General features: G+C 43.9%; 1 protein-coding gene across 1 annotated transcript; it reads right to left on the minus strand.

Annotated features, from left to right (window-relative positions):
• Nucleotides 1-7911: 7911 nt before the first annotated feature.
• Nucleotides 7912-8622, minus strand: LOC143363096 (uncharacterized). Its single transcript, XM_076803713.1, has one exon. It carries the CDS (start codon nt 8620-8622, stop codon nt 7912-7914), a length of 711 nt encoding a protein of 236 aa, XP_076659828.1.
• Nucleotides 8623-13207: the final 4585 nt, after the last annotated feature.

Below are 13207 nucleotides of genomic sequence, written 5' to 3' on the forward strand. Positions count from 1 at the left end.
CATAGGTGTTCCGAGTAGCTCCACCATCGCGGCGGGGGGGGGGGGGGGGGGGGATCGACGTTCTCAGCTGATCGCCGAAAAAAAAAGTGAAAGCAAACTGTCGTCACCGTAACAGCTGACGGACGTCCGCGGGCTCTGCTGAGTACGTCGACCTATTAATCATTTTTATGTATTTTTAATTTGTTTTTAATATATGTTTTATAACTATTGAAAAAGTAATAAGAATGTAAGGATAGATCGAAATGTGCAAGATCACGAGAGTCAATGTTTTTGAGTCGCAATCAAAGTACTGAGAATGACTCGGATAGCGAAGCAGCAGCAGCATGCTCGGATAGCATTTTGTTGAGTTTATTAATTTTATTCACTAGTATTATAATTTGTTTAAGTTTATTATTGTTAATTTTACATATGGTTCATTTATTATTAATTTTGTTCTAAACTTGTTAGTTTTTAAAAATACATTTGTTAATGTATAATAATACATTTTTTTCCTACAAATTTTTTTTTGTTTAAATTATAAACTATGTAGCGTCCGGTCGCACGCACACAAAAGAGTCTTTCTTTCGTGCAAACGGCCAACGCAATTTACGACTCTCGTTCGACGAAGCTATTTTTGAGTGGACATTTTCCAGACCTAGTCGAAGTATGTTTATTAGAGTTTTGTCCCAAAGTCCTCAATAGCAAACTGAGACCGTCGTAAATTAAGAGACGAACTGAAGGGCACTTGAAGCGGACCCAACGGTCTATCGACACTTGGGTCAAGCATGGGTGGCCCGGAGGAAAGTCCCATCATCTTCTCCGATCACCTCGCCGTTCCGAAAACAAACACGCCAAGGGCGGAAGGAACGGGGGTGAGACGAAGAAAAAGAACAGCTCTGATTGGAAGGACACAAAGCGTGGGTTAGCCAATCAGGGTTGTTTAGGATTTTTACCAGGGCAAACGAAGGCGTTAGAATTAAGTTGTACAGGACTTTCGAAGGAGTCAGTGAGAAGTCGTCGCGAGATACACTTCGGATTAGTAGACAGTCGTCGAGCGTTGTTCGAAGACACCTCGCATAAAATTGTACAGTCGCGAACACTATATGTACATTTAGAGATTAAATTGAGTTCGCCAGCAAGTGTAGTTGATGATAAATAGACCCTACCCACAACTATATTGGTAAATATAATTGTCTGTAAAAAATTTCCTCTATAACTACGACAAGTGCCGAAAACAGGCGATTTGTCCACACTGTGCGCCGGACCGTCGCAACATGATCTAGTCGTCCGCACGCACAAGGAACCCATTCATCCCACAAATATTAAAATAGTTATCGTCCTTTTAAAAGTGTCCTAATATTATTTGTGAGTGACTGTATCTCCGTTACACTCACAGTTTGCATGCACACGCCAATGTCACTTGTTCTGGTAGTTCACATTTTTAATGGTGGGGGAATAGGGAAGACAAAGGGGAAATTACAGTGTGGCAAAGCGACCAAAAGCTGGCCAAGCATCAAAAACAGTAGAAGAACATTATAAACCTTTCTAAAAATACCGTGTACTGAGGTTTTGATGGTCGCTGATCACGTGATCACGAATGTAATGTTAGGTTAAGCCTTTGCACTCGAAGCTATTTTAACTCCAAAACGAAACATTTCTTCCCACCTAGAATATTGCTCTTCTATATATTTTTTTTATGTTATACATACGAAAATAGTGCAATTCACTCGAACAATACCGAAATGTTTAGTAATTTATTAAATAAAATCAAATTTAATAATGTAAAAAATATTTTTAATAACGATACAGCAATTTTTCGTGGTGCCTAACAGTCACCATTCGAGTGCTGAGGGTTAACATTTTAATTAACCGTTCGTGAAGGAAATATAAAATTTGTATTAAAAAAATTGTTTTATGTATTTATATAAGAATATAGAAACTAAGGCTGAGCGGCGGTTACATTTATATGAAAAAGTTGTTCAGAATGTAGAGTTTTACAACATATTTAAATTTTATGAAAATCGGTGAGGAGGAACCTTTTGTGCACAATTTTACCAAAACCTTTTCAATCTGTTTGTTTGTAGTATGTTTTATACTGGGAATCAAAATCAATAAGTTGATTTTCTATTGACACAGCTGTTAGTAGTTGTAAAACTTCAGATGGTATTTCGAAAAATCGTACTTGGGCCAGATTTTGGGCGTTTCTGCAATTATTTTAAACAAATGTGGTGTTTCTCTACAGTTTCTCTCTTACAGACCTGTTTTTAAAAATGATAAGGCGAAATTAAAATTATGTCAATTGGACGCTGCATCGTAAAACAGTTATTATTCATTGCTAAATGGACATCATGAGAAAGTGGAGGATACGTTTCATTCGGAAATAATGAATGAGAGTTTGAAATAACTGTTTCGTTGTGAAGAGGACGTGTCGTCACAGAAGGCGAGGGTGTAGTCTCTGTACCAACGCATCGAACTCCTTTCATTTGTGGAAGAAACGGTCCCAGGTATTCGGGGGAGGAAGTGGTATCCTCGCGGGGATACGTCCCCAGGAGGGTACCCCCTTTCCCGACCGGTCCACAAAAAGCGATGCACCGGCTCCCACATTACTGCAGATTGATTTTTGCGGTAATTGGAGGTGCATCCTGAAAGGAGTTTCGGTGGTTGTTTGGAGGGGAAAACACCAGTGAAGACGGCAAGAAAGAAGTGCGTAAATCGTTTTCAAGAAAGAAGTACCGAAGCCCCAAAACCAAGAGTCAAGAAGAAGGCGCGAGAGCGACAGTATTCGAGAAGTACCGACCGCATAAGAAGTGTTGTGACACTTGGAAGTTCGCAACATTATGATGAACAACGAAAATGTAACGCCGTCGTTAAGTGGACAAGAAAAGGAAATATTACGGACTACCTCTTCTGACGCCAGGCGTAGTCAAGAAATTCCACAAGAAATCGATAACGTTGAAGAACTCGGGGAGCTAACTGCCACCGACGAAGAAATGCACTTCGTCGAGGAAAACGAAACGACGGTCGAGCCATCCACGATGGAAAGTATAACGCCGTCGTCAAGTGGACAAGAGAAGGAAATATTACGGAATACCTCTTCTGACGTCGGGCATAGTCAAGAAATGACAAAAAAAATAGCTAAACGTGGAAAAACCATCAAAGACATTCTGAAGGAAGAAGCGGAGGTGCAGGCCCACCAGCTCGTCGTGCAAAGAGAAACGACGGTCGACCCACAGGAAGAATTGTGTCTTCCGGACGGATCTCTCAGCATCGTGGACATTCGTCATATTTTTCAAGAAATGAAACGCATAAGCGAACATTGCGAAACATTAGATTGTTCGATGGAGCATTTGAACATAATACGTATGAAGAGAACTGGGTTGCAGACCACCCTGACCGTGAAATGCATGATGTGCGATTATAAAGCCGATATCCACAGTCAACCTGATGATCCTCAGGTCATGGATATTGTTACGTATGGAGACGTTCTCCACGTTTATTTCGATTAGAATTTCTAATCTCTTTTCTGAGAACGAAAAGCGTCCCAACAGGCCCCTTTTTTAAACGAAAGATACTGTATGCCTTCTTTATATCAAAATCTCTAGACACTCCCTTCTGGCATCCGTTAATCAATATTCTGATATGAAATAGCCCGGATAACCTTCATTAACCCCTTTAAACGAAAATCTAACTGAGGCTTGCTTTTCATTAGAAGTGACAAAAAATGTGACTGTGACCCTACGCGACATCAAATCTTAAACAGAGTACCCCTTTCATTTTCAAGGTATATAAACCCGTTCATTTTCATCCTCTTCGGTTCAGTTGAGAAGCGGTTCAGTTGAGATTCAGAAACGGTTCCGTAACGTTATAGTAATCGTGCAGTCACGTCGCGTTACAGAGTCAGTTCTAGTGAGATCGGATTAAAGTCCCTTTCGAATCAAACGTAACCTCATAGATTCCGTTAATTCGCGTACTCTATTTGGCTTTTCGACAATCGCTCTCCGACCCCGCATTGAGTGCGTCCTCGACGTCAACTATCCTAGCGGCTCCTCGATTTCGTATCGGTTGCGTCCGCGTACCTAACTAACAATTGAAACCATATTCCTGGGGGTAAAAATCCCCTCGCCGGCCTCTCGCGTCGCTCATAGCCCTGGCTCGTAACAATATCAATCGGAATGCAGTGGCAGGAACAATTCTCAACGGAGGCGGCTACGCACAAATGGAAGGATTCCTCACTGCCATCAATGTCCTCGGTATGTCAACGAAGGGATACAGCAAATGCCATGACGAGATCGTGGAGAAATTAATGCGTACTGCGGAAGAGGAAATGGTAGCAGCGGCTGAAGAGGAGAAAAGACTAGCCGTTGGAAGAGGCGACGTGTTAGCATGTGGAATTCCACACATTCCCGTCGTGGCTGACGGAAGTTGGGTGAAGCAGAATGAAGACACAGCTCGCGAAGAATTGTCCAGAAAGGAAAACATCGAAATTAGACCATGTGGTCTTTTTATCGATGCATCGATTCCCTATTTGGGAGCATCGCCAGATGGTGTAATCGATGACGACGGCATTGTGGAGATAAAGTGCCCACAAACTGCGGAAAATGTTACACCAGAAGAGGCAATATCAACAATAGAAGCAGTAAGTAAAATATTTACAGACTGGCTGCGTTATGAATAAAAACCACGCGTACTTCTACCAAGTACAAGGGCAATTACATATCACTGCCAGAAAGTACTGCCTCTTTTGTATATGGACGAGGAAAGGTATAAGGTCAATTAAAGTTCACAAAGACGACGAATTTTGGCAACATAAACTGGAGCCAAAATTGACGCGCTTTTATATAGATTGTATGTTGCCCGAAATAGTTGACAGTAGATATACGAGAGGCATGTCCATTCGAGAGCCCCAATATATTATCGAATCAATACAAAATTCACAAAGAAAAAGAAAAGTTGCAACTGTTCGACGTTGAGTTGCACTTATTAGTGCAGCACCACTAACTCGATCAGCTGGTAATAAGAAATTTTAAAGTTATTAAAATTACAGCTCAAGGATCGTATATGATTCAAAAGCTGTTCGACGTCGAACTGCACACATGCAAATAAGTGTGCAGAATCGCTGATTCATTTCAGCGACATTTTTCATTTGTCAGATTACAGATTCCCGCATGGTAACAATGACCGAATCAAGAACGCAATGTGAAATTCCGAGGCGACAATGGATGCAGCATCAGCTGATAATATAAGTAGAGAAATGCAATTTTACTTTTCACACTGTCGTGTGGATTTCAACATTTTTCTCTTTTTGTATATTTGATTTCTGTTTCAGTTGCAGCCACGAATCATATGGGCTGCTTCGTCGTCGAGACGATGAAGGACCACACTGGTCGACTGCTCTCCGCCTCACCCAGATTCCGAGGCGATAGTGGAAAGCCAGAGAAAGAATTCGACGAGTCACTATTGGTGAGTTACCGAAGCCACATATGTTTATACTAAATAACAAAATATTTGTTAGTTTGCTTCTTTTTAATTTACATTTTACATGTTTCAGAACAAGCTGATGCGGAGTATCAAAAGGAACTCCCACTGAAGAGGCGGCCATGGCAGCCGCATCATTAATTTTACAATTTATTAATTATTTTAAAATTGTAATTTATTTATATTCTTTTTTATATATTTTATGATATTTATATTTTTTTCGTCTATTTATATTTATATTCTGTTATATTCACGTTTATATGTTTATTCTTTTTTTAAATGTAAGATTGTTTGTATTTTTCTTTTTTCGAATAAAAAAAATTATCTTGATTCGTCGGATAAATTCTCGTCGAATAAAGATACTTTCTTTATTCGAACATTCTAATGAGGAATAAAATTTTTTTTATCTTTTATTAGTTATTCGAAATTTTTATTTAGATAAATATTTTGCCCAACTCTGCCATTTTGCATTATCCCGAAATGACATACGGATTCCGAACCCTTGAGATTCTCGTATATACACGTACACGCCGACCTGGCGGTGTGTGAGTGTGTCGAGGCAACGTGTTTACGTTGTTGGCCACACGACATCCCGGACCCTTGCTATTCTCATCGGTACACGTACGCGCCAATCTGGCGGTGCGCGAGTGTGCCTCGGCACGGCTGTTCGAACGAAGCTACGGTAGTGCCGTTGTTTACGATGTCGACCACGCGTGCTCAGATCGCCTCTATTGTCAGGGATCATGCGACCGAATCAGAGAGGATACTCGGAAAATGCCACTCGACACTGAATGTGGAAAGTGCACCCAGCTCCCCATACTGGACGAAAATGTTACTATTTAGCTTCTTCTAGCGGCCATTATAGCGGTACTATCGATTGTTCAAGGCCACCTGGGAAAACTGATCCTTAAGTGGCCTTCCAGAACGTGGTGCATCTTCAATATCAAAATTGCCAGATCGAAATTGCAAACTAGTTTTGGCACTGGCATTCTGTCAATACATCTTCTCCACACACATCGGATAATTTTTTTCTTGCTTGAACAGCATTTTTGCCTTTTCGATAGTAAAAAAGTAAAATATGCCGAAAATGCCGCTTTTCACTTAACATATTTGAAAGGGTACCAACCAAAACCTACTGTGCAGAATCAAACAAAATTTTTCACAAACAAGCCTTGCTGTATCAGCTGTCAAAATGTATAATAACAATGCGGCTTTAGTGTGAAGTTGGCTGCGAAAAAATACAATTATGTCCTCTGTTGGGAAAGAACGAAATTACTTTCCGAACAATCCATTAATTCTTCTGCTCCTTTATCGATAGGATTATCGTTCATGTCTACGAATATTATTCTGTGTGTTTTGGCCATATACAGTGATTCGTGAGTTTCTCGGATTTGCAAGTCTCTGTGTGGTTGTCGTATTACACTGGGCGGTTCCACCTGAATCTCTGCCAGGTCAGGGATTTCAGAGGAATAATTATTTTCTTGGTTAGATTTTGACTCCGTGTCATGGTTATCGGATGGAGTTGATAAGAGGTATTCTGTTCTCGTTAGTCCTTGCGGTCCACATTTCCTTTTCTTCCGCATTGTATCGGGTAGGGGTGAATCTTACGAAGTGGTAGTTGAAATTTTCCTTTTTCGGATTCGCACTTGTTCGTCTGGTTTTGTTCGTTTGTTATTTCTGTCCAATACTAATGAGTAGACATCGGATCTTTATGCAAAATTAATACTCAAAATATATGCAAAATATATGCAAAGCATATACGAAATATGTATCGGAAAAGGTCCCCGACCGAACGATACTTGGAATGAGGAGGAGCCGGAATCGCACAGCGCTGTGCATCGAAGTTGAATGAAAGAGAGTCTTGGGCGAACACGGGTATTTTGAATGAAAGTGGACTGTATTTTGAGATGTATGAACGTGAAAAGTATGAACACTGTACTTTGGAGTTTACAATAAATATGTACAAAGAATAACGCGTTGAATAACGAGTCTGAACCAAAACGACTAGAAAGCGCGCAGAAAAAGGACCGTATCGCACGACGGTTGAACAGCGAAGCAGGACCCGATTTCGGAGAAAGACCGAGTCTGCCTTCCTGGAAATCGGGGATTGGTCCTTGTGGATCACGCGATGATCCACGATCGACAATTGGGTCGCGATCGATAGATCCCGAAGGGGAAGGACGGGGGTTACGCGAGTTAGCGCAACGGCTTTTCGAGAGACCGCGTTCGGTGAGGAGCGCGTGACGAGGACCCCACCTCCAACGTTCGCGTGATCGCGTACATACCGCTCGCCTTGAAGCATTGCTTTCAAAGACAGCGACGAGCGGACGCAGCCGCATCGCACGCAGAACAACTTAAAAATTAGCCGCACGCAATCTTAAACTAACGCAGAGCTTAAAACTAACGCAGAGCTTAGAACTAACGCAAAGAAATATGTACAGAAAGCATATGTACAAGTTAAGTGGGAGCGGAAGCAATTGGCAACGGGCACAGCTTGACAATCGGACGTGTCAGCTCGGTGGAAGGGGTCTTGTCTGTGACCACGCGGGCCCGACCGTCAACTCCCGGGTGCACGGCTTTCACGCGACCGAGTTCCCATTTGCACGGGGGGAGCATGGGGTTCCGGATTAAGACGAGCTGCCCGAGCTCGATTCCCGGTTGCTCTCGTCGCCACGTGCTTCGCTGCTGGAGAGTGTTTATGTAATCGCTCACCCAGCGCTTCCAGAAATGCTCCGTCACGGATCTGACGAGCTGCCAACGCGTGAGGCGATTCGCGGACAGATCGAGGACGGACGGTTGTGGGGATACCGTGAGCGGAGAGCCTGTCAGAAAATGCCCAGATGTGAGGACATCAAAATCGTCCATAGAGTCTCGCAAGGGCGCTAGAGGTTGCGAATTGAGGCAACATTCGATGGCGCACAGCAAGGTGCTAAACTCCTCGAATGTAAAAGTTGTAGTACCGACAACCCGCCTCAGATGATGCTTGAGGCTCTTCACTCCGGCTTCCCACAAACCTCCGAAATGAGGTGCGGAGGGAAGGATAAAATAGCAGGCTACACCGTCGCTGGCGGTTTTATTTTGAAATTCCGAGTTCCGGAGGGTCGCTCGGTACGCTCGACATAATTCTCGGTCCGCGCCGACGAACGTGATCCTGTTGTCGGAATACATCGCGCAAGGTATTCCACGTCGCGAGCAGAATCGATCAAAGGCGCGGATGAAGGCTGGGGTAGAATAGTCGGAGACGAGCTCGAGATGAATTGCCCTAGTGGCCAGACAGACAAAAAGCGCAATATACGCTTTGCGCGAGGTAATACCGCGCCCGGATGACGCGCGGGTTTGAAACGGGCCTGCATAGTCCACTCCGCAATGAGAAAAGCATCTGGACGGTGGGGAGACGCGAGGGGTCGGAAGTTGGCCCATCAACTGAGCTGGTACAGCAGCCCGTTCGCGGACACAAGCAACACAGGAGTGAATGACGCTCTTGACCAGACTGCGAGCACGGAGTATCCAAAATGTCTGCCGCAGCGTATGTAAGGTCAATTGAAGACCGGCGTGTAGGGAGCGTAATTGAGCTTGTTCAACGATTCGGAGGACCAGTGGATGTGACGCGAGTATGATTGGGTGCTTGACATTGAACGCCAACGGAGCGTGTCGAAGACGTCCACCGACCCGAAGGATTCCGTCGTCATCGACGAACGGATCGAGAGCTGACAGTGAACTTTTTGGGGAGAGCGTGCGGCGCAGGCGGAGCACTTCGACTTCCGAAGGAAAGCAGTCGCGTTGAATGCAACGGATCCAGAAGGTTCGTGCGGCGGAACAGTTCTCGACCGACAGAGCTCGGCCTGGCGTCGAGGAAGTGAGCGAATGAGCCGTCGAGAATTACGTCGCCGTAGAGATCCGCTCCGAGGATCATTTGAATGGGCTCGGAATTCGTGGGAACCGGGTCTGCCCACTGAAGATCGTTCAGATGCTTGAACGAAGACGGATCTGCAGTGCAGTGTGCGTGATAGGCGGTCAAAGTTGGCATAACCAACGCGGTTGTGACCAGCGACGGAGTGGTCGAGTGTACTGGACTCACGCGAAGTTCGACAGACGATCGCACAGTTTCTACGTGAGCTTCGCTGACCGCGGAAATCGTGACATTTCTACGAGTCTTTTTTGCGCGAAACAGTTGAGCTAAACTCTCCGTAACCAGTGTGGCTTCGGAGCCCTCATCAAGAAGAGCTCTTACAATCGCGGTACGGCCTGACGAAGCATGTATTTTGAGTCGAGCTGTAGCCAAGAGCACGAGCGAGGGGGGTGGGGGCGACGGGGAGTCGTCGCAGACAACGATACTACAGCAGAGCAGCCAGCTAGAGGAGATGAAGAGCGGGGAGCCGACGGATCGGCAGGATTCGGGAGACCATTCGACGCTTCGTGCAAAGACGTGTGGTGAGTTTGTTGACAAACGCGACACTTGTATTTGCTCGGACAATCGGACACGACGTGTCGCTCACTTAGGCAGTTGTAACATCGCGAGAATCGAGTTACAATTTCGCGTCGCTTTTCCGGAGACTCGGCCAGGTATCGCGGACACGAACTCAGACAGTGTCGCGATTGACAGAGTGGGCAAGACGATTGCGAACTCGGAGTGTTCGTCTTTCTCGTATTCTCGGGTTTACGGCGCGATTCTAAGGAGACGCTCGGACGCGATGAAGATTGCGAGGTCGTGACGGCGTGTACGCGAGGGCACGGGGTCGACTTCGGCGTCACAGTACCGCAGGATTCGACGGACATTTCGTCGAGCGCACGCGCGCGAGCGGATAAGAAAGTCGTTAACTCGGTAAACGATTTTGGCGTGTCGGACTGAGAAGAAACGAGGAACCAAGCTTTCGACGTAACTGGATCAAGTTTTCGCGACACTAAGTGAACTAGCATGTCCGTCCACAATTCTTCTGGAGAGCGATCCAGTTTCTGAAGCGATGTGTTCGCGACGGTCGCTCGATCAATCAAGGAGTGCAGATCGGCTGCGGACTCGCGCTTAACCGCAGGTAAGTCGATCAGATTCGACAGATGCATTTTAATTAGTCGGCGTTTATTCTGAAATCGCGACGTCAGAGTGCGCCACGCTGTCGAAAAATTGTCGGCGGTTGTCGGAATGTTTCCGAGGGCTTCGAGCGCGGGCCCTTTGAGCGACGACATTAAATAATGCATGCGCATTTCGAGAGAGGAGAGGCGCGCCTGGACCTTGCTGGTGGTGAGGTTGGCCTTCTCGATCTTCCGGAAGTTCTCGACCGTCCGCAGGATCGTCCGTCGCAGCATGGCTTACCGTTGGAAGTCCGCCATCTTGAGAGAGCACGTGTGAACTCCGAAATTTTCCGTGAATTTCAACTTCGCATCCGGCTCGAAGGACCACTTTTATGTATCGGAAAAGGTCGCCGACCGAACGATACTTGGAATGAGGAGGAGCCGGAATCGCACAGCGCTGTGCGTCGAAGTTGAATGAAAGAGAGTCTTTGGCGAACACGTGTATTTTGAATGAAAGTGGACTGTATTTTGAAATGTATGAACGTGAAAAGAATGTGAAAATGTACGAACAGTGTACTTTAAAATATGCAAGAGATATACCGGGTGGTTCACGACAAACAGGCCACCTAAATAGCTCCGTTAGGATTAGAGATAGAAGAAAATGTTAGAGAGAAAAGTTGTACTGTTAAAGGGGGAAAATATGGTGATATAAAAAAATGTTCCTATTGTAGCCGTTTTCAAGGTCTTTTGAAGGTCATCGATGATTTTCAAATAGCACCACATATTTTTAACTTCACAGTGTTGTAGCTGATGTCAAGACGAGTTCAATGATGTGGTACACTATGACCTTTAAATGACCTTGAACTAGACAATTTATGATAAAGCACGCACACACACGCACACAAGGATAACTTCAAAATGTGCAATCATTTTATTTGAACTAAATTAAATGTTCGAAATTATGACCTTGAGCAATAACACAAACATTTAAACGTTTTACAAGGCAATCAATTGTACTTTCAATTGTTTCTGTTGGAATTGATCTACAAGATCTAATTATTCTTTCTTGCATGTTCTCTGGTGTAGTCGGTTGATCACGATATACATCATCTTTGAGTGTTCCCCACAAAAAAAATCAAGAGGAGTTAGATCGGGGGAACGAGCTGGCCATAGTATGTGTCCATTACGTCCTATCCAGCGATTTGGAAATTTATTGTTCAGAAATTCTTTTACGATACGTGAGGAATGAGCAGGACAGCCATCGTGTTGGTACCACATTACTTGACCAATTTCTAAAGGAATATCTTCTAAAAATATGGGCAATGTTTCTTCTAAAAACGTAAGGTATCTAGTTGTGTTTAATGTGCCGGGAATAAAAAAGGGTCTAATTATTTTATTATTAAAAATTCCACACCAAACGTTGATAGTCCATGGTCGTTGTTTATCCACTTGTCGTAACCATCGTGGATTCGCATTACTCCAGTAATGCATATTTCTTAAATTAACTTCACCATGATTTGTGAAGGAAGCCTCATCAGTAAATAATACGTTACTAAAAAATCGGCTATCATTTCTAATTTGCCTCAAACCCCACTCACAAAAATTTACGCTATTTTCGAAATCTCTTCCATGAAGTTCTTGGTGGAGCGATATGTGATATGGATGGAATTTGTGTAATCGAAATATTCGCATGATACTTGCTCGGCTAACGTCACTTTCTCTACTGAGTTGTCTAGTGCTGATGCAAGGATTTACATTTACTGCACCAAGAACATTGACTGCATTTGCTTCATTTGTTACACTTCTCACTTTCACAGGTCTTTTATTTTCTACACTGCCTAATTCACGGAACCTTTTAACTAAATTTGAATAGGTAGAACGAGATGGACATCTGCGATCAGGAAATCGGTCTTTGTAAAGACGAACAGCTTCTCAAAGACATTGACGACTTTCGTAATAAATGGAAATAAGATCGGTCTTGTGTTCGTTTGAGTAACGCATCGCTAAACGGTTATCGATGAACTGATACACTCGCAATAATTCGATGACCATAACTGACTCGGCATACATACCAGTAGTTTGTTGATAATCTAGTTTGTGTACGCTTAGAGATCACCTTCCGTTAACGGAATACGTGTTATGAGACCTAATGACTGAAGGAATTAAATTTCCGTTGATCAAACAGAGTAGTCAAACTATATCTATTAATGAGTCCAAGGTCATTTGAAGGTCATAGTGTACCACATCATTGAACTCGTCTTGACATCAGCTACAACACTGTGAAGTTAAAAATATGTGGTGCTATTTGAAAATCATCGATGACCTTCAAAAGACCTTGAAAACGACTACAATAGTGTAAGAGCGCGCGAGCGCACGATTTGCCACAAGGGGTAGCAGGGCAGCGACGACGTCGATGGAATTCGACGATCGCGACGCAATCTGACGATCAGCGGCCACGGTCCGCGGCGCAGTTCGCCTAGACAATTAACGGCGTTGCCATGTACGGGCGTGAATAAATAAAGTTTCGTTGAAATAAAGTTTCGCGATTACAATAGGAACATTTTTTTATATCACCATATTTGCCCCCTTTAACAGTGCAGCTTTTCTCTCTAACATTTTCTTCTATCTCTAATCCTAACGGAGCTATTTAGGTGGCCTGTTTGTCGTGAACCACCCGGTATACAGGGTGGTCCACGCAATTGTTGAAAGTTATAACTCCGTTATTATTGCATTTACGAAAAAATGA

The sequence above is a fragment of the Halictus rubicundus genome, unplaced genomic scaffold (assembly GCF_050948215.1).
Source record: "Halictus rubicundus isolate RS-2024b unplaced genomic scaffold, iyHalRubi1_principal scaffold0020, whole genome shotgun sequence".
NCBI lineage: Eukaryota > Metazoa > Arthropoda > Insecta > Hymenoptera > Halictidae > Halictus > Halictus rubicundus.